The sequence below is a fragment of the Chrysochloris asiatica genome, unplaced genomic scaffold, assembly GCF_000296735.1.
Source record: "Chrysochloris asiatica unplaced genomic scaffold, ChrAsi1.0 scaffold00113, whole genome shotgun sequence".
Taxonomy (NCBI): Eukaryota; Metazoa; Chordata; class Mammalia; order Afrosoricida; family Chrysochloridae; genus Chrysochloris; species Chrysochloris asiatica.
In genome coordinates, this window is record NW_006408631.1 from 2,389,720 (window position 1) to 2,417,391 (window position 27,672).

A 27,672-nucleotide genomic window follows, 5' to 3' on the forward strand; every position below is an offset into this window, starting at 1 on the left:
GTGGAATTAAATTCTGACTCATAGTGACTCTGTACAGGGTTTCTGAGGAGCAGATGGTGGTTTGAACCACTGAACTTGTGGTTCACAGTTCAGTGCTTATCCTACAGTGCCACACCGTGAGTCTGTAAAGATTATAGCTTTGCCTATAGAGTGTCTGCCTATAGAGTGTCTATAAGTTAGAATTGACTCTTGGCAATGGGGATAGAATAAATATAAAATCTATAACATGATATAAAAAAATGAAAGAGGAAATTAGGCAAAAGGAAAATAAAGGTAGAAAAAAATCAGGTGAAGCGTGAGGTGAGTATATAAAGACCTATCATGCCGTCCTTCCCAGTCACTACACGGGGAGGAGCACATGGGTGCCTTCCTCTGAAGTGTACTTTAATATCACATTTGTTTCCCCTTTCCCAGTTCCCAATAAGGCACATGAACACAGCAGCCTTTGAGTCTGGAGAGGGCTGTATTGGGCAGGGAGACTCTTACAAGGAGAAATGTAGCAAGGCTGTTTAGGAAGTCTTCGCAATTGAGAACAGATCTTGATCTACACTGCAATCACTCCCTGGCATTCTCTCCAATCTCCCACCTCCCTGCCCACCTCCCATGTGATACCCCACTACTTACCAAGACCCAAGCAAGAAACTCTGAGTCCTGATTTTCCAAGATTCCTAGAATAAAAATAAAGCAACATATGGTCATCATTTCCTCGGATGAAACTCTACATATTTTGCTATGGATATTATATCTCACTTTAATGATATTATTTGTGACAAAACTAAAGTAGAGGCATAGCCATAGAGGCAAGTTTTTCATCTTGTGAAAAATAATTCTGTATTCATTAACTGGATACTAAACCAAAAAATCAAACCCATTGCCATTGAATTGATTCCAACTCATGGAAATCCTATGTGTTCAGAGTAGAACTGTGCTCCATAGGATTTCCAAAGCTGTAACCTCTTGGAAGCAAATCACCAAGCTTTTCTTCTGAGGTGCCTGTGGATGGGTTCAAACCACCAATCTTGCAGTTAGTGGTCCAGAGCTTAATCATTTGTGCCACCTGGGAACTAGGTAATCCTAAATCTGCTCAGGCTCAGCATAAGAAAAAAAATGTCCCCACTAGATGTAGCTTTTCAATCCTAAATTATCTTTTTTATTTATTTGCTTACATATTTATTGTCTTTCTATTTCCTTCTAGAATGTCAGTTACTTGAAGGTAAAAGTCTTTATGCTATTCATCAACCATTGACTCATTATTCATCAATAGAGGCGGGCACATAGTATAGGTACTTAATACATGTTTATTGACTGGCTGTGTGACAAATTGAATTCTAAAAGAGTATATTATTTCTAAAGGATGAGGATATTAAAAGAATAAATGTGAAGTTTCTCCTTAGGCTATCTGAACTAGATAGACAGATAGATGGATTCAAAAAATATATGACAATATAAAATGACCACAAGAAGATCAGAGAGTCCTTTTAAAATAATTTTTCTTTTCTTCCATTATCGAGGTTTTACTCCATTGCCACAACTAGTTGGGTGACTTTGGGGAAATCAGTTCCTTTCTCTGGGATAATTCCTTTATTAGTAAAGTGGGAGAACATTGATGTTGGTGGCATTCGAGTAGTGTCACTTTTGTGGGAACAGAACATGATAATGTATGCTAAACGTGTTGCATAGTAAACAAATGGCAGGCATAGTGATTTTAGCTGCTTTCTGACTTTGTTCAACCCCTCACAGACATGGTGCTCAATTTTAACGAATTAATTAAATATGTCCAACTGAAAGGAAACTATTTCATAAAGGTGCATGGGAAGACTATTTTGAAGCACTAAGTGAGAAAAACAGTTGGATCTCTCCCATGAAAATAATTTGCAGGAGAAATTATGCATCCAGTATTATCTTGGGAAGCCACAGGATGTTCTACCAAAAGAACTTTCTTTGTAGTCTGAAATTCTACTGATTTTAAAGAGTGTGAATCTAGAAACAAAAGCTCTATCATGAGAAAACAGAGAGCAAAAGATGGAAACAAAACAAACATATATATATATACACACACACACACACATATACATGCTGTTGTTAAGTGCCATTGAGTCAGTTCTGACTCAATATATATGTTTTATATATACATATATACGTATATCTGTGGGCTAATGCATCAGACTGCAAAGTCATTTTAACTGCATGGTCTGTGGCTCAAGCTCACAAGCTGCTCCTTGGAAATCCTATACAATGTTGCTATGGGTCAGAATCGACTTGACAGCACTTAACAACAACATACATACTAGCGACTTAGTTTTCTAAACAGACATTCCACATTCTTAACTCAAGAAGTATTTATTGGGAGGTCACAATTTTCCAGGTAACACACAAGGTCATGGGGATACCGAGATGAGCAAGGCACAACTCTCTACCCCTCAAGGAGCTCACAGTCCAGTGAGGAACAGAGGAAAGCAAGCGAGTGATTACAGTAGAGTGAAACACATGAAGGCCTTTGGGTGCTGTTGAGGGGTTCCTATCTCAAGGTTGTATTTGTATAACTATTCAGGGGTCATGGGGAAATAGCTTCAGGTAAACCTAAACCAAACTCACCACCATTGAATCGATTCTGACCCACAGCGCTGAGCCTATAGAACAGAGTAGAACTGATCTTTAGAGTTTCTGAGATGGTCAATCTTCACAGAAGCACACAACCTCATCTTTCTCCCTTGGAGGAGGCTAGTGGGTTTGAACCACTGACCTTGGAGTTATCAGCCCAATGCTTAACACACAGTATCACCAGGGCTCCTTGCTTTAGGTAAAGGTTTTCACACAATTCTAGTACTTTCCAATGATTCAGAATAATAGGTATAAAACAAAGTTTCTGGTGAAAGAGGAAAAAAAATAAGCTAAAAAGTTCTATGTTAGTGGTTATGTGCCATGAGTTGGTTCTGACTCAAAGCGACCTTGTACAGGGTTTTCGAGGCAGAAAGCCTCATCTTTCCCATGCAGAAAAGCTGGTGGTTTCGAACTGCAGACCTTGCGGTTCACAGCTCGATTCGTAACCACTATGCTACCAGAGCTCCTTAAAAAGTTCTGTTAAGACTTCATAATACAGAGATTTTCTGACATACTCAACTAAGGCAGGGTTCTATCTCTGAGTACTTTCTGAGCAACATGGCAGCATCTAATGTAGGCATGGCTGCTCGATTTTCCTTTTAAAAGCTAATCTGAATGATCACTCAGCTGTGGTTTATAGGACCAAACTTGAGGAACTTAAGAATTGTCAGCAAAAACAAACTGCAAAATAGCAAGTATTAAATGTGGCCAATTTTCTTACCACTGCTGTTTAAAAACTCAGACCAGGTTTTCTGGAACAAACGCCTTAAAAGATTTTGCAATACAAGGGAAAGTCAATGACAAATACTAATGTAGGGTGATTAGGTCCCCACATTAAGCTTCTGGTTTTAATTTCCTTTAATTCTTTCTATACATGGAAATGTTTTTCAAATTCAAGTGGTTGCTTTTAAACTGAGAATTATTTTCTGTGCATACCTGCTTTACTCTGCCCAGGTGTAAGTCTGTTTCTGAGACTTCTACAACCCAAAGCACTTTCGATACATAATGGTGGCCACTTACTTTGCAGACTTTGCTGCTCACTTTCCTCTAGGAGGAATTGAGGACCTTTAAGTCAGGACAGTGGGTGAGTCTTGGAATTCCAATTTTATTGATTACAAACAGCACATCTGCATCTTTGTCCTATGTCGTTGTGTACATAATACTAAGTGGAAATGTTGCAATTGTCCAGCTCCTCTGATCCATTTAAGCTCTGCTGGATAATAGAAGCTCAAATGCTTGACACTTTTGATCTAATGAATCTAAATACAGCATCCAAGAACTTTTATAGACCTAACACCAAATAATGATCAAGTGTATGCCTCGTGGAATCCCTGAGTTGTACAAACAGTTAACGTGCTTAGCTGCTAACTGAAAGGTTGAAGGCTCAAGTCCACCCAGAGGTGTCTCATACAAATTTGAAAGGCCTGACTGTCTACTTCAGAAAAAAATCACTCTTTGAGGATCCTATGGAACATCATAGGAAAATCACAGAAGAATTGATGCATTTGAGTTATGGTGTTGGAGGAGAATATGGAGAATACCATTGACTTCCAAAAAAAACAAACAAACAACTAGATCTGTGTTGGAAGAAGTACAGCCAGAGTGCTCCTTGGAGGCCAGGATGGCCAGACTTCATCTCTCTTACTTGGGACATATTATCAGGAAGGGCTAGTCCCTGGAGAAGGATAGCATATTTGGTAAAGTGGAGGGTTGGAGAAAAAGAGGAAGACCCCCAATGAGATTCATTGGTCCAGTGACCACAGCAATGGGCTCAAGTGTAACAAAGATTGGTGAGTTTGGCCCAGGACTGGACAGTATTTCGTTCTGTTGTGCATCAGTTTGCTGTGAGTCAGTACCAACTTGATGGCACCTAAGAGCAACAAAATACAGTTCTACTCTGACACACATGGGGTAGCCAGACTCAACTTGATGGCAACAGATAGTGGGATATTAGCTGCCCTGGAACCTTATTTATTCAACGCTGTGGAATTTTCCTGAACACTTTATGATCTTGTGTGACATCATGCAATAAAGAAACTTTCTATAATTTTATTTTGTTTATTTTCCCAGTGTCTGAACAAGTAAGGCTACATAAAAATTTTATAAGCACATCTTTTACCTGATGAGACTGAATTTCTTTTCCACGTGATTCAAAATAGCTTCATTGCACAAGCTATCTATTTTATGTGTGTCATATACACCAGAGGGAAGTCTCACCAAGTTCATTTTTAGTATCTGCTCTTATTCAACTCAAAATAAAAGCTTCTCTTTCCCAGGTGAACCTGAGCTGCTCTGCTGCTAATATTAGAAATGACTGGCATCAGAATGGGGGCACAGAACACTTAGCTTTGTCACTCACATTTTGGAAATCCTAAATATTAAATTGAAGCTTTGATAAAGAACTACCTGGAGAGGAATAATAGCTTATTGAGCTCCTAAAGTTGCTTTTCTCCATTTTGAAGGCAAGACTGTCCACTCTGTGGGTCATGGCTACACTTACTTTGGGGCATTGGCTAGTCCAGTGGCAGAGGCATTAAGTATAATCCTCTTTCCTGGAACATTTTCTCAGACTCTTTTTTAATTATAATAGAGCAGTGAGACTTGAAATTAGGCATAGTATTGTATGCCCTTCTGTTGCTTGTGGTTGCTCTCTTACAAGTCAGAGATGCTAAAAGCAGTAGGTTAACAGCCTAAATGTGTTGTTTTAAATTGCTTGCCTCTGATTGTGTGTATCTTTGACATTATTCACAGTTTTAAACTGCTGGGAGGAGAGACTGTTGCTGTTGTTAAGCACGACTGAGTCAGTTCTGACTCATAGCAACCCTGTATAGGGTTTCCAAGGAACAGCTGGTGGGTTTGAACTGCTGACCTTGTGGTTTGCAGTCCAGTGCTGATCCTACAATGCCACAGCAGTAGTCCGGAAAGCTATAGCTAGCTGAAACAAATGTCATTTGTACTTGGCCAAGAAAGAAGCATATTGCTTGGAACACAACCTCAGATTTAAAGGTGAACATAACAGGACTGGACTGAAAGCAGATGCAAGGGGCTCCAGTAGCAGTATCAGGCTGGCAGAACAAACTTGGGCTGACCCGGTTTTCATGTGGTCAGATCCTTACGTCATCTGCCATCTCCTTCTATATAGACATCTTTCTCTTTACTCTAAATCACACTCGCTTGTATATCTTGCTTTGCCTGGAAATTACTAGTCAAATATGAGTTTTGGGTTTTTTTTTTTTTTTTAAGAAATATACATGGACCTTTATTGAAACATTCAGAACAGAAGGCATAATTCATTTGTCAGCCAGCGGGTTTTGATGGTTGCAGGAGAAGACACATTTTGACAGCCATGAAGGTGTCTACAAATGGTAATAACATTTTCTTAGGAGAGCACCATCCATCACTGTTGGTTAAGTCACTAATGACTCATTTAGAAACCAGGCACTTACATGATTTAGAGATATATTTAAGTGACAGACACTCAGAAGTTGTATCAGGAAACTTGGTTTCTTTCTGATCTATACTTAAATGAGCAACAATGTAGAATGGGATAGACTTCCAGATTCTTTAATTTAAAGGTTTAAGTAATTTTTCAGTTGCAAATTCAAACTAGGTTCTTATCAATTTTCTTTGAATGTAAAAAAATGCCTGTTCATTTGTGTCATTCTAGAAAAGCCTAGAGAAGTATGGTTAAAAGTGACTTCTCTACATTTCATTAACAATTTAACAGACATGTACTGCATTTCAATGATGCACCAGGCCTGTGCTGGCTGTGAGGATGCAGCTTAGTGAATAGTGTAGTTACTGTTCTAATGAAGCATTCTTCATGGTGGGAAAACAGACGTTAAATAGTGGACTGATTATTTGATAATAGTACCTATCCCATAAAGACAGGATAGTATGTTCTCAGTATAAAGTTAGGGTGTTAGGGAACCTGATTTACTCATTAGGAAAAGCTTCTTGGGGAAGCAATATTTAAGGCGAGCTTCAAAGAAAGAGTAGAAAGTAACTAAGTTAAGAGAATGTAACTAGCACTGCAAGCAGAGGAACAGCAGGACGAAGGCTCTTGGAAGAAACATGGATAATCAAAGAACTGAAAAAAGTTCAGAGCGGTAGAAGAGCCAAGACCAAGGGGAAGAGGGACTTCAATGTGTTTGTTGGGGTGTTGTTGTTAAGTACCGCTGAGTTCGTTCATGACTCATAGCAACCCTGTTTAGGATTTACGAGGAGGGACTGGTAGGTTTGAACTGCCAACCTTGAAGTTAGCAATCCGGTGCTTATTCTATAATGCCATACCCGAAGGATCAAACAGGGCCTTACTGATTATATTATGAATTTTGGTTTTAATATGAAGGAGGAATGAAAAACTATTGAAAACTTTAATCTGGGAAAATGGAGATTGGGTAGGAAGGAGGCAAGGAGAGGAGCTTAGAGGAACTCAGGTAATCCTGGTGAGAAATGATGGTCCTTTGAAATCAGAGTCAGTGGAAATGCAGAGAGTGGGAAGGATTCCAGATGGTCTTAGTGGGTAAAATCGATAGGACATGGTACTTGATTCAATGTGGAGTGAAAGAGGAGAAGTAATGGACTATCAGATTTCTAGTTTGAGCATCTAAGGAAGATGGGAGTTTTTGGCTGAAGTAGTAGGCTTTATTGGAGAAACTGAGGGTTTGGAGTTACCTTTGGATATACAGGAAATGAAACACTCACAATGTAGCCAAATTAGTTGTCCTGGAGCTCAGACTAAGCAGAAGGATCTTCTGAGTATTGAGGGTAATAGGTGCCACAAGTGGGGTCAGCTGCCAAGGGGGCGAGAGCTTAGTGAGAGAACCACGCCAAGGACAGGGGTTGAGGTACTCTGATTCTGTTGGATAAGCACTGGACTGCGGACCATGAGGTGGGTGGTTTGAGCCCACCAGTCAGTCATTCTATGGGAGAAAGATGAGGCTTTCTGCTCTTGCAAAGATTTAAAGCCTCTGAAACCCTGTACAGGGTCGCTATGAGTTGGAATCAAATTGAGGGCACACAATAACAACAACAACAGCTGTACTATAAGTATCTAAGAGAAAGCTACATCAGCAAAGTAAACTGTGAAGAAATGACAGAGATGCACCGGAAGACAGTACTGGAGAAGTCAAAGGCAGGGATAAAGGCCCTAGATAATGCAAATGGCTAACACGTCTAGCTGCTAACTGCAAACTTGAAATTTTGAGTCTACCTAGAAGGAGCTCTGGTATAATAGTGGTTATGAATCAGGCTGCGGACCTTAAGATCAGCAGTTCGAAACCACTAGCTGTTCCATAGGAGAAAGACGAGACTTTCTGCTCCCGTAAAGATTTACAGCCTTGGAAACTCTATACAGGGTTTCCAACTTCACAGCACATAACCACCACCACCACCAGAGGCATAACAGTGAGGTTGGCCCAGGATTGGGCAGTGTTTCGTTCTGCTGGGCATAAGGTACAGACTCAATGGCACCTAACAACAACAATGACAGAGGCACCTTCAAAGAAAGGTTTGGTAATCTACTTCAAAAAAATCATCTATTGAAAACCTTATGAAGCACAGTTCTACTCTGAAGCTCATGAGGTTACCATGAATCTGGGTCAACTGAATGACAACTGGTTTTAAAGGTAGTATCAGTTTCAACAGGGAGTAAGTGGCCAGGAGTGTTAAAGGCTGATGAGTGTTCCAGTACTAGGAGGATACAGAAATGCCCACAGTGTTCAGCCACATGGGGAAACAATTTCAGTGGCACTATGGTTTGAATTCATTCTTCTTGGATCAACTATCAACACTCATGGAAGCAGCAGTCAAGAAATCAAACAACGTATTGCATTAGGCAAATCTGCTGCACAAGACCTTTTTAAAGTGTTGAAGAGCAAAGATGTCAGCTTGAGGACTAAGGTGCGCCTGACCCAAGCGTGGTATTTTCAATAACCTCATATGCATGTGAAAGCTAGACAGTGACTAAGGAGTACCATAGAAGAATTGATACATTTTGAGTTTCGGTGTTGGAGGAGAATATTGAAAATGCTATGGGCTACCAAAAGAACCAATAACTCCATTTTGGAAGAAGTGCAGCCAGAGTACTCCCTGGAGGCCAACATGGCCAAACTTTGTCTCTCATACTTTGGACATATTGTCAGGAAGGACCAGTCACTAGAGAAGGATATCATGTTTGGTAAGGTGGAGGGTCAGAGAAAAAGAGGAAGTCCCCCAACGAGATGGATTGGCCAAGTGGCAGCATCGATGAACTCAAGCATGGCAACAGCAGTGAGGTTGGCCCAGGATCGGGCAGTGTTTTGGTCTGCTGTGTATAGGGTTGCTATGAGTCAATGGCACCTAACAACAACAACATGGTTTAGAAGTCAGATTGTGGTGGACTGAGGAGAGGGTGTTGGTAGAGAAATCATGCATACTAGCTGTAAATGACCTTGGGTGGGTTGCATACCTTCCTTCACTAATAAATGAAGCCATAATAGTACACTTTATATTTTTTTGAAGATTAAGTGAGAAAACATACACACTGCAGTGTTCAGTAAAAATGCCAGTTCCTTTCTTATTTCTCAGGAAAGGTGGTCCCTCAAATACTGAATCTGGTGGGGTTATCATAGGAAGCAATCTCTGTGCTTTGCGGGACCCTCTTCCTGACCTTTTGATCATCTTCCTTGAATTTTGTTGTCAAACATTGTAAACATCCTGGATCAGTTATACTTGACTTGTGGGTCATTTTGCTAGCTCCACATTAGAAAAGTGGAGTTAGGGAATAAAGAGACAAGAGAGACAAAGGAGAAGCTGACATTCTTTGGTAAAATGCAGTTTGGAGAGACAGTGGGGGTGTGAGGAAATTAAAAGGGTGTTTTCAGGATCACTGTTGTGGTTAAGTGCTGAGTCAGTTCCAAATCATAGTGACCCTGTATAGGGTTTCTGAGGAGTGACCAACCTTGTGGTCCAGTGCTTATCCTATAGCGCCATACCAGGTCTCCACTAGGAGGTGAATATGGAGAGTAGATACAGTTGTGTGGATATGACTATATTAACTTAGGTTTTTGTGGGGGTGGGTAGGGTTAAAAAATATTCACCCAGGTCTATTTATTGCTTTAATACGAGCTACTCATTACTTTTTCTGTCTCAGGCATTCAAGGCACTCAAACAGCATCAAGTAAAAAAATTGAAGTCTAAAATCAGAAGAATCTAGAACTTTAGGGTTATGTAATTTTGGGATCCATGAAATTAGGTAAGAAAAATACATCTTAATTTTTACCAAGTTCTGACTGAAATTTAGCATCAACTTCAGTTATGAACATTGGCATGAAGCCCAGAAGTATTCACACTACTTGTGACTTTGTGGCTGGTAGAAATCATAGATATTTCTTCTATCATAGCAGAGTTGCATTGTTGTTGTTGTTGTTGTTGTTAAGTGCCAACGAGTCGATTACGACCCATAGTGGCTGTGTATAGGGTTTCTGAGAAGAAGCTGGCAAGCCTGAACTGCCGACCTTGCAGTTCAAACTGCCTTTGCCATCCAGCGCATTAACCCACAGCACCACACTAGGACTCCTTCCTGCTTTAGGGATCCTAAACATCACATACACTCATCACTATTTGGGAGTTACAGTAGTTTCTTAGTGCCCCCTTTTGTTAGTTACTGTTGAGTTGATTCTGACTCATAGTTATTCAATGTGTGCAGAGTAAAGCTGTTTCATACATTTTTTAACAGCTATGGCCTTTCAAAAGTAGATCTCCAGGCAGGTGTTCTAAGGTGCCTCTGGGTAAGTTAGAACCTCCAGTTCTTTCAGCTAGTAGTCAAGCACTTAATCATTTGTGCCACCCATACCTGCCCCTACAGCTTGTCCCTGGAGTTTGTTATTTAATACATTAATAAAGAAGTGCATGTATTTCTATCTCATAAATTTGTTTTTAAAAATATTTTGATTTAATTTTATGTTATGAATCTTACTATTCCCTCCTCCCCCCCACCCCCGAGGGAAAAAAATCTGTCAGTTTCATCAGAATATCAGAGGAATCCAGAGGACAAAAAGACCAAGAATCTCTGATTCAGTTAAAGGTAGCTAAAAAAAATGTGTCTTGATAGACATCAGCAACTTGAGTTTACAAGTATCTTTACCAAACTGTGAGGGAAGGTGATGCCAAGAAGTGTTTAAAAGCAAAATTAAGTATACAATACCCCACTGCTACTATTTAAAATATGTATAATGTAGTTGGTAGTATCTGTGTTTACTATCCCTTCTTGTTTATTTCAATTTGGTGTTGTTAAGTGCCTTGAGAGCTTCCGACTCATAGCCACCCTGTATAGGGTTTTTGAGGAGCAGTTGGTGAGCTTGAACTGCTGACCTTGTAGTTCAAACTGACCTTATAGTCCAATGCATTAACCCACAGCACCACACCAGGACTCCTGTTTAAGTTTAGCACATTAAAATTAATTTCTAAGGGCATTTGTACATTTACTTCCACAGGAAGTCTGTTGCTTCTGCTGTCTCTATTTGGATATCAATTCCTAGACTTCAAGTTTTCTTCAGGGTTCCTCACTGAGATGGTCCATCTGCCTGTGGGGACTTTTGTGCTTGCTCACTAAAGGTAGAGGAGAGAGTCTGCCAACCCTGGGCTCTTGGGGTTCACCAAGAAGTGACCTGCCTCATGCATAACATTACTATTACAGCAATCCATTTGAATGTGATTCATTCATGAAGCCATTTCATAGTCAACTTCCTGTAATATTTGTGCTGGTTTTAACATGAAATTATTTTTCCTTCTTAAGCATTTGTTTAAGCACATTGATTGTCTTGGAGATGCGCCACGTTGGGCCCTGACTTGAACAGGTATCCTTGGATATTGTCTACTGCTCCAGTTTGAGAGGGCTGGCTTTAAACAACTACCAGTCATTTACACCTTAGTGTAAAAGAGCTTCAGACCTTTTTTTTTTAAAAAAAAGATCAGTTAGAGGATCTTTTAAAGATTTGAAGGAGCAAATAAAAAGAGATAAAGTGCTAAATATCTGAAAGAGATGGGAAAGGGGTAAATGGGATTGGGTGGTGGGAGGATGGAGGAAGAGTATTCTCAGAAAGGAGAACACACTCTGCCCCTTCCAAGTTTTGTCTAGAATCACACCACCTCCACCATGGACTGACCACATTTGCCATTTTCAAAGTCAAGAAGGCAGACTAAAGATTTCAAAGTTTCCTTCACCTAGTGATGACAATTGACTTTCAGGCTCGAAATGCTACAAGATAAAATAAGGGCAAAACCCTTCCCTGGCATCCACTTGGTAATGAGAGCCTTGATTTGTTTTACAGTAATGAGCCGTGCAGTTTTCAAAGACGGAACAAAAAAGTATCTGAGGTAAGAATGCCATGCTCCACATCTTTCCAATTCTGTTTCCTGTGGGTGAATCTTTTGCTTTCCCATTAGAACACACAGTCAGCAACATAACTGAGATTGCAGGGTGTGCCTGACTGGGGTGGGTGATAGTTAGGTATACATTTAATCAAAAGTGAAACATTTCCAGCCATAATGCATTAATCTTCCTTTCACATACCTTGACTGAGGAACAGAAAATGAATGCCTGTTTCTTCTGTGTACCCCCATGCTTTACTTCCATCTCTGGAGTGGCATCTATCACATCACATAGTATTTTTCTTGTGTATGAGATTGCCTCCCATTCCAGACTGAGAGTCATGAGGGCAGGGACTGTGTCTAATGCAGGTGTTCAGTGACCCTCATAGATGTCATTGCTGTGGATAAAGACCACATGGTCCCTCATTAGACTCCTGTTGGCCAGAGAGGTGCTGTGACTTGCTAGAAAACACAGGGGAGTCTAGTGCAGTGCCTCCATCACTTACTACCTATAAAGCCTTGGGGAAGTTATAAAACCTCTTGGTGCCCCATCTGTTACATGAGGATTACAGCAGTAACTACCTCATAGGATTGTTGTGAGGATTCAGTGTAAGGACTGAAGCACTGAGTATCCTAAGTGCTCTGTACTAGCCAGCTCAACTAATGTCTTCTAGACAGCCATGCATTTAACCTGAGCTCTGCTACAGTCATCCTACGTCATCTCACGCAGGCTCTCATCACTGTAAAAGGAGATTCTATCTGTGGCGCTGTGGGTTAATGCGCTGGACTGCAAAGCCATTTGGAACCACAAGGTCAGTGGTTCAAGCTCACCAGGCACTCCTTGGAAACTCTATACAAGGTCACTATGGGTGGGAACCAACTTGACAGCATTTAACAACAACAACATCCCTTCCCTTGGACTGGAGGAGTGCAGTAAACACGGTGGCTATTAGCCTCTCTTCCTAGGAGCCCTAGTGGTGCAATGGAGTTCTGGTGTGGTTCTGTAAGATAGACACTGGACTGCTAGCCACAAGATCAGTGGTTCAAACCCACCAGCTACTCCTTGGAAACCTTATACAGGGTCACTATGAGTTGGAACTGACTCAACAGCCCACAACAACAGTGGCATAATGGTTAAATGTTCAGCTGCTAACTGAAAAGTTGGTGCTCTGAACTCACCCAGCAGCCCTGCAGGAGAAAGACCTGGGGATTTACAGCCAGAAGAATCCTGTGAGGCACTTCGACTCTGTCATGTGGGGGTCACTGTGAGTCAGAGTCAGCTCGATGGCACCCAAGAAGAACAATAACCCTTCTTTTGGCCAATGTGTGTCTTACAGATCCTTCTAATTTTACTAGCTGTTGGCAATTGTTAACTTCTTAGCAGGAAAATCTTCCCCCATTCATATCCTTCTCCTCTAGTCCCTCCAGTGAACTGAGGTCACTGTTCCTTTGGGTGGCATGTCCAGCCCTCCAGTATTTATAGCCTTAGAATCTGAGTCTGGGAATAAAGCAGGAGATCATGACTTCTATGATCAATTGCAAGCCACATATCTGCTAAGGAACTTATATCTAGAATATCACAAAATTATCAAAATTTAGCATTAAGGCATTGGCAAAGAACAAGCAGTGAGGAATTTATGGAATACAAACTGAAATCTTTCAACAAACTGTGTGCACTAGAGGCACTCATCATCTACGCCAAGAAATTTGGAAGTCAGCTACCTGGCCAACTGATTGGAAGAAATGCATATTTGTACCCATTTCAAATAGAGATGACCCAACGAAATGCAGAAATAATTGAACAATATCACTAATGTCCCATACAAGTAAAATTGTGCTGCAGTTGTTGTTGTTAAGTGTGTTGAGTCAGTTCTGACTCATAGCAATCCTCTATAGGGTTTCCGATGAGTTTGAACTTCTGACCTTGTGGTTAGCAGTCCAGTGTTGATCCTACAGCACCACACCAGGAGTCCAAAATTTTGCTAAAGGTTAATTTAAAAATGGCTAAGATTTATAGCCTCGGAAACCCTGTTCAGGGTCACTATGGGTCGGAACCAACTCGATGGCACTTAACAACAACAACAACATTATATTGACAGGGAGCTGCCAGAGATTCAAGATGAATTCAGATGAGGATTTGGAATAAGGAAGATCATTCTTGCCATCAACTGTATCTTGGATAAAAGACTAGAATACCAAAAGGATGTTTACTTGTGCTTCATTGACTATGTAAAGACTTTCAGTTGTGTGGATCATGATGTGCTATGGAAAACATTGTGGAGAATGAGTATTCTGGAGCACTTAACTGTGCTAATTAGAATGTATACATAGTCCAAGAGGCAGTTGTTAAACAGAACAAGGGGACATTGAATGAGACATGAAGTCTTGCTCCTTAGAAGCTAGGAAGGCAAGACTTCATGTCTCATACTTTGGGCATATTTATCAGGAGGGACCAGTACCTGGAGAATGATATCATGCTTGATAAAGTGGAGGAGGGTCAACAAAAAAGAGGAAGACCCCCAAGGACATGGATTGGCACAGTGGCAGCAACAGTGGGCTCAAGTGGAGCAACAATTGTGGGATTGGCTCAGGACCGGGCAATGTTTCATAAAGTTGTGCTTAAGGTCATTGTAAGTTGGTACTGACTCAATAGCACCTAACAACATCTCAGTAATAAAAATAAATGAATAATTGATTTATGACTGATGTAAAAACAAGGATTGCTCTCAAATGCATTTTGCTTAATGAAAAAAGTCAGATCTAAAATGATTAATTTTGGTTTTATATGATTCCATTTATATGACTTTCCGGAAAAGACAAATCTACAGGGACAGAAAACAAATGTGTAGTTACTAAGGACTGGAGATGTGGAGAGAGGATTATTACAAAGAGGCGTATGAGGGAAGTTTGGAACTGCTCTGTGTGGTACTATGGTGGTGAGTGCATGGCTATGCATTTACCAAAGCTTATGTTGTAGACATTATGGACTGTTAAATTGATTTCAACTCATTTTGACCTCATGCGATGGAGTAGAAGTGTCCTGAGGTGTTTTCTAAGCTGTAATCGTTACAGAGGCAGATCTCCCACAGAGCAGCTGGTGGACTTGAATCACCAACTTTTTAGTTAGTAGTACAGCACTTAACCGCTGGGCTCCTAGGGCTCATAACCAAAACCCATAGAACGGTACAGATGTAAACATTGAATTTTGATTTATGAAAATTAAAAAAATTTACCAGGATATCAGGGGAATCCAAGATGAAATGCAGACTGTAACAAATGAATTTAACTATATTACAAGTGAATGACATAATGACACTGAAGTAGATGGGGACCCAAGGTGCTTACTTCAATTGCTTAGGAAAACAGTCCTTGGACTTACATACTGTTAAGACTTTGGACAAAAAGCACTGTATACAAACATTGTACAGTAGCTGACAAATTTATTTCTCACGGGAATATTGAGTTAGCAATTTGGAGACTATGGTTGAGCACTAGAAGGAAGAAAGAAGAAAATTTAGTGAGGAAAATTCTGAGCACTTATTGCTAAGTGCCGTTGAGTCAGTTCCTACAAATTAAACAAAAGCAGAAGAAAACAAACTGAGGACCCATTACAGCCAACCTCTTGTTAGCTGCTGTTGAGTTGCAGATTCTGAATCTTGGTGACTCCATGTGTGTAGCATAGAACTGCTCCATAGGATTTCCAAGGATGTGGCATATCTTCTAGACACCTCTAGATGGATTCAAACCACCCACCGTTTGTCTAGTAGATGCATACTTAACCATTGGTACCACCCAGGGACTCCTTATAGCCAACATTCTTACATTACTTAATTTCCTTTATCTTTAAACATCTTGTAGGGTCAGAACTTTCTGTAGTGATTGTTTCCACTCAGTAGTCACTAAGTGACTGCCATTGGAATTAGCCATTTTCACTTTTATTCTAGTGGAACTTGAGTGCAGTGGACCCACAATGCTACTTTAAGGTCTTTATAAATGGATAATATGTCAGGTAGGATTCTGGATTTGATTTATCTTCATTCTCCAACCTCTACTTTGTTCTTTTTAGTCTTCTTGATATCTTAATTTTCTATGTCTCAAAAGTGGGGGAAATTGCATCTCATTCTGTGGTGACCTGCACTGAGGTGGCATAGCCGACTTGAGGGCAGGGGTTGTATCTTCTCCTGGGGACAAGGAGAGTACCTACCAACAGAAGTAAGGACTGCTGCTTTAGATGAAGAGGTTTCTCTGTGACAATCTTTTCTTATTTTACTCAATACAAAGGTGTGACAGATTGAATTGAATCCACCTTAAAATTTGTGCTAACTTGGCTGGGCCATAAGTCTCAGTGGTATGTAATTAACCTCCATTTTGTGATCTGATGTAATTATCCAATTACAATGATCAAATGTTGTAAATACTAACCTCTAAAGGTCAGCAGTTCGAAACTACCAGCCGCTCCGTGGGAGAAAGATGAGGCGGTCTGCTCCCGTAAAGATTTACAGCCTCGGAAACCCTGTGTAGGGTCGCTATGAGTAGGAACCAACTCCATGGCACACAACAACAACAACAACAACAACAACAATGATGTTAATAAGGAAGCCGTGGACTGCTTACCAAAAGGTTAAACCTACCAGCCATTCCTTGAGAGAAACATGAAACACTTTACAGAATCATAGCCTTGGAAAGCCCAGTACAGGGTCACTATAAATTGAAATTAACTTGATGGCAGTGGTTTTTAAAATGATGTTAATGAGGTAGGATTAGTGGCAATTATGTTCATTGTTGTTGTTGTTGTTAGGTGCCATTGAGTCGGTACCAACTCATAGGGACTCTATGCACAATAGAATGAAACACTTCCCGGTCCTGCTCCAACCTCACAATCATTGTCACATTTGAACCCATTGCTGCTGCCACTGTGCCAATCTATCTCTTTGGGGTCTTCCTCTTTTTCTCTGACCCTCCACTTTACCAAATATGATATCCTTCTCCAGTGACTTGTCCCTCCTGACAATATGTCTGAAGTATGAGAGATGAAGTCTGGCGATCCTGGCATCCAAGGAACATTCTGGTTGTACTTCTTCTAACACAGATTGATTTGTGTGTGTGTGTGTGTGTGTGTGTGTGTGTGTGTTAATGAGAAAGGCTACAACTTCTGGATTAGGTTGTACCCTAAGTTCATCTCTTGAAATATAAAAGAGTTAAACAAACAAGCAGAAATCAGGAAGCCCTCCTACAACCACAAAAGAAGAGCTGGGCTGGGAGTGCGTCCTCTAGACCCAGGGTGTTTGCACTTTGAAGCTGGACCCAGGACAAGATTGATGACAAGAATCTTTCCCCAGAGCCAACAGAGTACAAGTCTTCCCTTGTAGCGGGCACTCTGAATTGGACTTCTAACCTCCTAAACGGTGACAGAATAAATTTCTGTTAAAGCCATCTACTTGTGGTATTTCGGTTATAGAAGCAATACATAACAAGGAAAAAAGGGCGAGCCATTTCTTATAGATTCACGAAAGGGAGGAAAGGAGAGAGAACCATTCCCTTGTGAAATAGCAAAGTCTCAGAAGAATATGAACGTATTTTAAAAAGTTTGTGGAAAAATTCCTTTATCTTTTAATTCCATTTGCCCACAAACTTTTTGAAGCTCCTTTGTATATTTCTTAGGACTTTAAGATAAAACCTTACTAAAATTCTCTTGCAAATGGAATCAAAGTTACCACTTCCTGGAATTGGATGTATTTTTCCTAATGCAAATAATTTTAAAAATTGACTTCAAGCATTATAAATGAATCACCACATAGCAACTAAAGACTCCTATGAAATAACTGACTTTGTGCTTTCTAAATTAATCCATTCTAGGAAATTAAAGTAATTAATCTCAGCTTGTTAAAACCACTACTGGCATTTGATTCAAGTCAGCTGATGTAAACTAGATGTAATCATAATTTAGATGACAGGGATTCACAAAAGATAGTGCCCCAAATCCAAGGCAGAATGACAGGGTATCTGATATTTTTTTTTCATATGGCTCTGAAGAAGTCAATCTCCAATTCTACACCTGCCCCTCTTTGTCAGATGATGAGAAGGGAGATCATTATGGAAAGTAGGGACTGTGTACGGTACGGCAGACAAATAACTGGGTTAGTAAAACATTCAATTAAGTCTAAGTTTTTTGACAACATGATACCAAACAACCAATTGAGCAACCAAGTAAAACTTTGAATCTTTGAGGATGTTTAGCATCTATAAACATAGATCTCTGACCTTTTATGACCAAATGATTTTCTGCTTTGATTTTTTTCATTGGTATCATGTGTTTTCAGCAATGAAAACATGCTGAAATCAAAGAAAAACATAAGACACATTTTGATAAAATTATGTGGGATACACATGTCCTACACATAACAGTAAGGTTGGTGGGCTAAGACCCAGTTCTTCAGATTTACACAATTACACAGGTAATTGCCATCAGGCAGTAGCATTATACTACAACTGGGATAACAGTTTCTCAAGAAACCCGTGAAACTGAACATGTTGCTGAGCAATATATGTTACATGGGTCACAAGAAGGCTAAAATGAAAAACACAGCCCGTCATAGTATATTTTTTGTTGCTGTTATATAAGGAGTAACATAAACATACTCTAGTTATTTTGCCTGCATCTAAACGTTGCCATTTAAAGAGCAGGTACCACATGGCAGCTCTGTTCTAGGTGCTTCTACATAATGACCCAAGCAAGGAAGCGCAACCTTCCAAAGCAGACACTCTTGTGCCATTTTTAGTGACAAAGACATGGAGGTTGAGAGAGTTGAGCAGCAAGTCAAGCTTATACACATCTAGCAAGTGGCAGACTAGAGCTAAATTCAGTATGATTTTGATGTGTGTGCTCTTTACACTGGTCCACACACTGCCTTCATGTGGTCTTCCACCTCAAATGACCCGAAGTGTTTCATACTTGGAAACGGAAAAACATGCCAACTCACAAGGACTTTGGAATCCAGGACTGGCTATTTTTAGAGACCTAAAGAGCAGTTCAAAACCACCAGCTACTCCTCAGAAACCCTATACAGGGTTACTATGAGTCAGAAGTGACTCAATGGTACTTAACAACAACAAAGAGATAGTGGAAAAGCTCAATAACATAAAGGCTTGAGGAAGACTGTGCAACTTATGGCTGAAGCTGAAGAAAATTTAAATAAGTTCACAAGAGCCAAAATATGACGCTGATTATATCCCATGAATTTAGAGATCATCTGAAGAACTGATTTGATATATTAGACACTAATGACCAAAGACCAGAAGAGTTGTGGGATGACATCAAGAACATCATACAGAAAGAAAGCAAAAGGTCATCAAGAAGACAAGAAAGACGGAAAAGACCAAAATGGATGTCAGAAGAGACTCTGAAAGTTGCTTTCCAGCTAAGAGATGCTAAAGCAAAAGGAAGAAATGAGGAGGTAAAAGAGATAAACAGAAAATTTCAAAAGGGCAGCTCGAGATGACAAAGTTAAGTATTATAATAAAATATGCGAAGACCTGGAGTTAGAAAATCAAAAGGGAAGAACACACTTAACATTTCTCAAGTTGAGGGAACTGAAGAAAAATTTCAAGCCTCAACTTTTAACATTGAAAGATTCTATGGGCAAAATATTGAATGATGTGAAAAGCATCAAAAGGAGATGGAAGGAATACACAAAGTCACTTTGCCAAAAAGAAATGGTCAGCATTCAGCCATTTCAAGAGGTAGCATATGATCTAGAACCAAGGTCCTGAAGGAAGTTCAAGGTGCATTGAAGTATTGGCAAAGAACTAGATTCTGGGAATTGATGGAATACAAATTGAAATTTTTCAATAAATTGATGCAGCATTGAAGACACTCACTTACCTATGCCAAGAAATTTGGAAGAAAGCTACCAAAAAGAACTGATTGGAAGAGATCCATATTTGTGACCATTCCATAGAGAGCTGGCCTATCAGAATGTGAAAATCATTGAGCAATATCATTAATATAACATGAAAGTCACATTTTGATAATTCCATAAACAGCTGTCAGAATACACCGAAGGGGACTGCCAGAGGTTCAAGCTGGATTTAGATGAGGATGTGGAATGAAGGATAACATTGCTGACATTAGATGGATCTAGTATGAGTTGTAAAGGACTTCATTCTTCTTGGACCAACCATCAACACTCATGGAAGCATCAGTCAAGAAAACAAACGACATATTGCATTAGGCAAATCTTCTTCACAAGACCTTTTTAAAAGTGTTGAAGAGCAAAGAAGTCAGCTTGAGGACTAAGGTGCACCTGACCCAAGCCATGGTATTTTCAATAACCTCATATACATGTGAAACCTGGACAGTGAATAAGGAAGACTATAGAAGAATCAATGCATTTGAGTTATGGTGTTGGAGGAGAACACTGACAGATCTGTGGGCTGCCAAAAGCACCAACAGATCTGTGTTGGAAGAAGTGCAGCCAGAGTGCTCCTTGGAGGCCAGGATGGCCAAACTCTGTCTCTCATACTTCAGACAGATTGTTAGGAGGGACCAGTCACTGGAAAAGGATATCATTTTTGGTAAGGTGGAGGGTCAGAGAAAAAGAGGAAGACCCCCAGCGAGATGGATTGGGAAAGTAGCAGCATGAATGGGATCAAGCGTGGCAACAGTAGTGAGGTTGGCCCAGGACTAGGCAGCGTTTTGTTCTGTTGTGATAGGGTCACTATGAGTTGGTACTGACTTGATGACACCTAACAACAACAACAACAACTACAAGGCTGAAAGAAAAGAATACCAGAAAGTTTTGTTGTTATAAAATACCGTGGACTTGGTTCTGACTCATAGTGACCCTGCACAGGGTTTCTGAGGCTGTAAATCTTTAAGGGAGCAGAAAGCCTCATATTTCTCACATGGAATGGCTGGTAGTTTCAAACTTCTGACCTTGAGGTTAGCAGCCCAATTTGTAACCACTATGCTACCAGAGCTCTTAGAAAGGTATTAACCTATATCTTATTTATTATACAAAGGTTTGCAACTGTGTGGATTATGACAAGCTATGGATAAAATTGTGGAGAATGGGTATTCTAGAACACTTGATTGTGCTCATGAGGAACCTGTACATAGATCAAAAGGCAGTTGTTTGAAAAGAACAATGGACACTGAATGATTTAAAATCAGAAACTGTGTGCACATGGGCTGTATTCTTTCACCATATTTAATCAATATGTATGCTGTGCAAATGACCCACAAACCTAGATTATATGAAGAAGAACATAGCATTAGGATTGGAGAAAGATTCATTAGTAATCAGAAATATGCAGATGAAATAACATTGCTTGCTGAAAGTGAAGAGAACTTAAAATATTGATGAAGATCAAAGACCACAGCCTTCTGTGTGGGTTGCACCTCAATGTAAAGTAAACGAAAACCCTGACAACCAGGTCAGTAAATAGCATCATGATAAATGGAAAAAAGATTGAAATTCTGCAAGATTTCTTTTTGTTTGGATCCACCATCAACACTCATTGAAGCAGCAGTAAAGAAATCAAATAGCCTATTGTATTAGGCAAATCTGTTGCATAAGACTTCTTCAACATGTTCAAGAGCAAAGATGTCAGGATGAGGACTAAGGTATGTCTGACCCAAGCCATGGTAGTTTCAATAAATTTATATGCATGTGAAAGTTATACAGTGAATAAAATATCATAAGACCATAGAAAAATTGATACATTTGAATTATGGTGTTGGAGAAGAATATTAAAAGTATCATGAACTGCCAAAAAAACCAAACAAATCTGTGTTGGAGGAAGTACAACCAGAATGTTTCTTAGAAGTCAGGATTGTGAGACTTCATCTCTCATACTTTGGACATCAGTATGTCTCATACTTTGGACATCCGAAGGTACTGGTTCCTGGAGAAAGATAACATGATTGGTAAAGTGGTGGATCATTGAAAAAGAGGAAGACCTCCAATGAGATGGATTTGGCACAGTGGCAGCAGCAATGGGCTCAAACCTTACAACAATTGTGAGGATGGTTCACAGTGTTTCGTTCTATTGTTCATAGAGTTGGTATGAGTTGGAACTGACTTGACAGCACCTAATAACAACAAGAAAGAAAGAAACTCCTAGGGCTCCTATAGGGCCAGTAGAACTACTTCATAGGGTTTGTGAAGCTGTAAATCTTTACAGGAACAGAAAGCGTCATCTTTTTCCTGCAGGGTAGTTGGTGGCACTGTGGGTTTCACATTGGCTGCTAACAATACAGCTGCCAGTTAAAACCTACCAGCAGTCTGCTCCTGTAAAGATTGACAGTTTGGGCTATGGCATGACTATGAGTTGGAACTGACTTTATGGCAGTGGATTTGGGTGTGGTTTAGTTTAAAGAGCAGAAAGTCTCTGGTGGTGTAAAAGATTTCTTCTTAACTGGCGTGGTGCTGAAAAATAAGCATTGGCTGGCAACCACAAGGTTGGTGGTTCAAACCCAACAGCTGCTCCTTGGAAACCCTACTCAGGATTACTATCAGTTGGAAACAACTTGACGGGACTCAAAATAACAACTGATCTAAAGATTGGTGGCTCAAATTCATCCAGCAGCACTATGGATGACAGGCCTGTTGTGAAGATTATGGTTAAGAAAATACCACGAAGCAGTTCTACTCTGTAACACAGGGTTACCATTCATGGGATCTATTCAATAGCAACTAGTGGAGAAGATGAAAGCAAAAGTTTCTATGGCTCAGCTTTTCTGACAGGTGTCCACACCCTCTCCTAGTACCTACGTATTTGTTCTGTATCCCACCTCTGCTCCATTAATGTCAGTTTCTCCCTGATTGATGTGATGGCATGGTGGGAGTACTACCCCCACAGGCAGGTGGGGAGAGCTGCCACTTATCTGGTTCCTCTGTCTGTCAGCCCTCAGCCAGAAACAACAGGTTATGAAAAGATGGCAAAAGGAAATTTACAACTCATATCGGTTGAAAATTCATCAGACCTAATTTCATCCAAGAAAAAGAGAAGAAAATGAAATCATTTGCATGCTTTGCTGATTGAAAATGTAATGTCTGACTAGACAGATCTTGATAAACAATGGGCTAGACGAGAGCTTGTTTACAACATGAGGGGCATGGGTTCAGCACAAGGACTTAGAAAAAGGAACTGAAAAGAAAATAAAAGGATTAAGGTAGTCTTGCTTGAAAAAGAAGTTTGGATTAGTAGCAATTTTCAGCACAATTCAATGAACCCTTTGGAACTGCTACAGGCAAAGAACTAAGGGCATGGACCCGAGTAAGTCATACCTCAAAGGTAGATTACTTCTTCATTCAATAGATATTTATTAAATGTCTACTGTACAAGCACTGTTCTAGGGGCTAAGGTCATAAGAGTGAGCAATCTGACCAAGTTGCTGAGCTTGTGGGGCATACATTCTAGCTGGGGAGAATCATAGTAAAAAGTCAAACTTGAAGTCATTTCAGTGAATGCTATGAAAAACAACAGAAACGGGAATGGCAAAGGTGGTCTTGTCAGAGGAAATGGCATTTGAGAGGGACTTGGAAGGTGGGAACATTTTCATAGACGCTGGGGAAAAGAGTTCCAGCTGTGAGGTGGGGTCAAGGCTGGCCTACTTGAGAAGCAGAAAAGAGGTGAGGGTATTGGAGGAGAGAACGGTATAGGATGAGGTTAGAGAGAGAGATGGGGGCCAGGGTTTACAAGGCTGCTGACAACCAGGGCAGGTTAGACAGAAATGGTCCAAAATCAAGCTGTAGAATAGAGAGTGGATCAGCCTTCACTAGAGAACTTTTGGAAGAGGATTGAGATTCCACGAGATCAGGGCAAATGAGCTTCAGTACAGTCACTACATTGGTTAGGGTTTTGGGGTGTCTAGGAGCTAGGGTTATCTTGTTTTGCAACTCTGTGTGCACATTGTATTATATGTGCATAACTCTCCTCCAATTGTATAGGTTAGTAATCCCACTTGGGGTCTCTGCTTTCCCTTTAAGTACCCCTTTCCTTTTTAATGATGGTCTCTCTTGCCCCTTCTGGTCTCACGTACCTCCAGTTCTGAAGCTCTGGTTCTTTTCCCTTTATCAAATTCTGCTCTCAGGAAAGTCAGGACAACTCACTCTCATTAGTGTATGACTTAAAGTGCTGTCTTGGGAGGGTAAGGGAATGAGAGATTGGCACCTTATCACTTGATTCTCTAGGCTCAAGAAGAACATTATGTGCTCAGACTCACAGAGAACCTAATAGACAGAATGTAATTGCCTCAAAAGATTTTCTAGGCTGTATTATCTACGGAAAGGGACCTTGGTGGCACTGTGGGTTAGGTGTTGGACTGCTAACACCAAGGTCAAGGGTTCAAAACTACCAACCACTCTATGGAAGAAAAATGAGGCTGTCTGCTCCTGTAAAGATTTACAGTCTTAGAAATTCGACATGTTGTTACTGCTGAGTTGTTGAGTTGGTTACCACTCATGGTGACCATATGTAGCATTTCCAAGGAGTGCCTGGTTGGTTTGAACCACTGATCTTGCAGTTAGCAATCCAGGGCTTATCCCACAGAACCACACCAGGTCTCCTGGAAGGTCACTATAGGTCAGAATCATTTTGATGGCAGAGGGTTTGGTTTGGAAGCTTTACAGAAGCAGACTGTCAGATCTTTTCTCTAGTAGGGTGGCTGGTAGGTGCGAACCACCGATCTCTTGCTTAGCAGCCAAGCACTTAACCACTGTACCACCAGGGCTTCTCTCAGGAAGAATGTTGCTTCCCATTTATATCTACTTGAAATGCTTTTTTTACATACTCTCATATGAGACCCAGCTTCAAAGTCTACTTCTTTGAGGAAACTTCCCAAGAGGAACTCCTTATTTCTCTGTGCTTACACCTCAGTGCTGTACTTCTTATATTACTTTATGCAATATTCATTAGCCTGCCTCTCCTATAAGCTATGGACTTCTTAAAGACAGACCCTATATAGAAGAAATGCTATGTAGGGTCACTATGAGTCATAATCAACTCAATGGCACAGTAGTAACAACTTGTAGAATTTCATCAGTCCTCCTGGCCCTAGCACGGTGAGTGGTTAACCAAGGCACTGCAAGGAACATGAGAGCTCTGTATTTTGACTATAACATGTTATGGTTTTCACTGTTGAGCTGAATTAAGGTTTATTAGGAGCCAGAATTAACAAACGAATCTGTGTTAGAAGAAGTACAACCAGAATACTCCTTAGAGGTGAGGATGCTGAGACTTCATCTCTCATACTTTGGACATGTTGCCAGGAAGTACCAGTCCCTGGAGAAGGCATCAATCATGCTTGGGAAAATGGAGGGTCAACAAAAAATAGGAAGAGTCCTAACAAGATGGATTGAAACAATGACAGCAACAACATGGGCTTAAACATAATAATTGTGAGAATGGTGCCAGACTCATTCTGTTGTGCACAGCGTCGCTGTGAGTTGGAACAAACTAAATGGCACCTAACAACAACAGAGGTCCTTTCTTCAACAGTCTTGTATCCACCACAATTTTGATTTTTTCAGTTTCATAAACATTGCTGCCCAAGTTTCTACCAGTTTGAGATGCACTTGTTGACAAATTTCCCTTTTTAATTGTAAATACTTGTAAAATCATTAAACCCATTAATTCATACAATATTTATTATGTATGTACTACATACATCCGATTCCTTTACTCACAATAAGATACTTAGAAGTTTACCAAACAATGACTCTTTTCTCCCATATATTGAGTCAGGAGCTCCAAGTCAAGACCATTGATATTACTTTTTACAATCTATGTTAAAGAAAAATTCAGTGATCTTTAGTTAGGTTAAGCCCCAAATTATATATTGTACTAATTATTTATATGAAGAAAAATAAATATTTAATAATAGAAAAATCAAATTAAGGTCCATTAATATGATGGATTACCATGTAGCCATTTAAAATGCCATTAAGACAAGCATTTAATTAACATTAGAAAATGCCAGTATTGCCATGTTAAATGAAAGAGGAAGAATATTAGAGCTGGTGCAATACAATTTGAGGACATGCATAGGAAAAAGCCTAAAAGGAAATTTGTTAAAACTGTAAATAGTGGTGGCCCTTCTAGGCAGTAAGATAATGGGTGAATTTTAGTTCCTGTACATTTAGTTATATTCTCTAAACTTTGCATGCTGTTGTTGTTACGTGCCATTGAGTCAGTTTCAACTCACAATGACACTGAAAAGGGATTCCAAGGAGCAGCTGCTGGGTTTGAACCACTGATCTTGTGGTTCAAGCTGACCTTGCATTCCAGTGCTTTATCCTATAGTGCCATACCAGGACTCCAAACTCTGTATAATGAGAATATATTGCTTTACTGATAAGAAAAAGTAAGTTACTATATTGATAAAACATAATCACCTCCCCTAGTTACAAAGATCAATCAGATAAAGGACGTGGTTTGGAAGGGGCTTATGGACAAGGTATACCTGAGGGAGGATGAATGCAGAGGGTTGAGCTGGCCATCCTGCTGGTGGTATTGGAAAAGAGTGGAAGATGTAGAAGACATGTTTTGGGGCAGCTCCAACTTGCCTAGAACAAACCTACAGATGTGATAGTGATGTCTTTAGATTTGGACAGGAGGAGAGAAGTCCTGGTTCCCAGACTGGCTGCACAGCTAATTACAAACCTCCTTACTGGGCATATTTCTCACAGGGATTTAAAAAATCCAGTTACCATCAAGTTTGACTCATGGCAACTCCAACTCATGGTGGCCATGATTCCTCATGACCCAGTGTGTGCCAGAGAAGAACTGAGCTCCGTTAAGATTTTCAATGGCTGACTGTTTTGGAAGTAGCTCACCAATCCTTTGTTTTGAGGTACCTCTGGGTGCACTCAAATTGCCCTTTTGGTTAGCAGCTGAATGTTTGACCACTGATTTGCACTACCAGGGACTCTTCCCACAGGTATATTGAGTTCCAACCTTACCATTGGCCACTTCACTTTTGCCATGTTGTAATCTGACTCCATTGTTGTATGTTTGTCACCATCCAGTATTGTTAATGAACCTACTTGTCAACCAGGAGCCTAACGTTCTGACTGAAGTTATATGACAGCAGATCTCAAAAGGCTGCAGTAACTCAGCCCTGACTGTGAACAGGGTTCAAATACCTATGGTTCAAGACCTCCTCCGAGCTCTCTGGAGCTTTGCTTTTGAATCTGAAATTCATTCCTTTTATGGCTGTTATGGCTTCAATTGTGTCCTCCCCAAATACGTCATGGCATTCTCACCCTTATAACCATGGATAGGACCCTGGTATGATGCTTTAGGATCAGCACTGGACTGGTAACCACAAGGTTGGCAGTTGAAACCCAATAACTGCTTTCAGAAACACTACAAGGATGTCTATGAGTTGGAACTGGCACACAATAATAATAATATACATGTGGAGGTAATCTCATTAGGCAATAAGCCTTTAGAGAAAAATAAAAAGATACACATCTTTGCCCCTTGGTGGTGTAAATAGTTAACACACTTAGCTGCTAATCAAAAGGGTGGAGGTTCAGTTTTCCCAGGAGTACCTTGGAAGAAAGGACCGTCAATCTACTTCTGAAAAATTAGCTATTGAAAACCCTATGGAGGACAACAAACAAGATGGCGGATCGGGTGGACGTGTAGCAGAGAGCTCCGCCAACAACAACACAGAATACCTGACCAAGCAGGTTCAGGGGCTGGTCC

General features: G+C 40.3%; 1 protein-coding gene across 5 annotated transcripts in view; it reads right to left on the bottom strand.

Annotated features, from left to right (window-relative positions):
• KCNAB1 (potassium voltage-gated channel, shaker-related subfamily, beta member 1) overlaps positions 1-27,672 on the bottom strand; it is a 650,886-nt gene that overhangs the window by 148,308 nt on the left and 474,906 nt on the right. For all 5 annotated transcript variants that reach the window (XM_006867946.1, XM_006867947.1, XM_006867948.1 and 2 more), the window contains exon 2: positions 625-668. In XM_006867946.1, the coding sequence (XP_006868008.1) occupies positions 625-668 (44 nt within the window). The remainder of the gene's footprint in view (positions 1-624; positions 669-27,672) is intronic.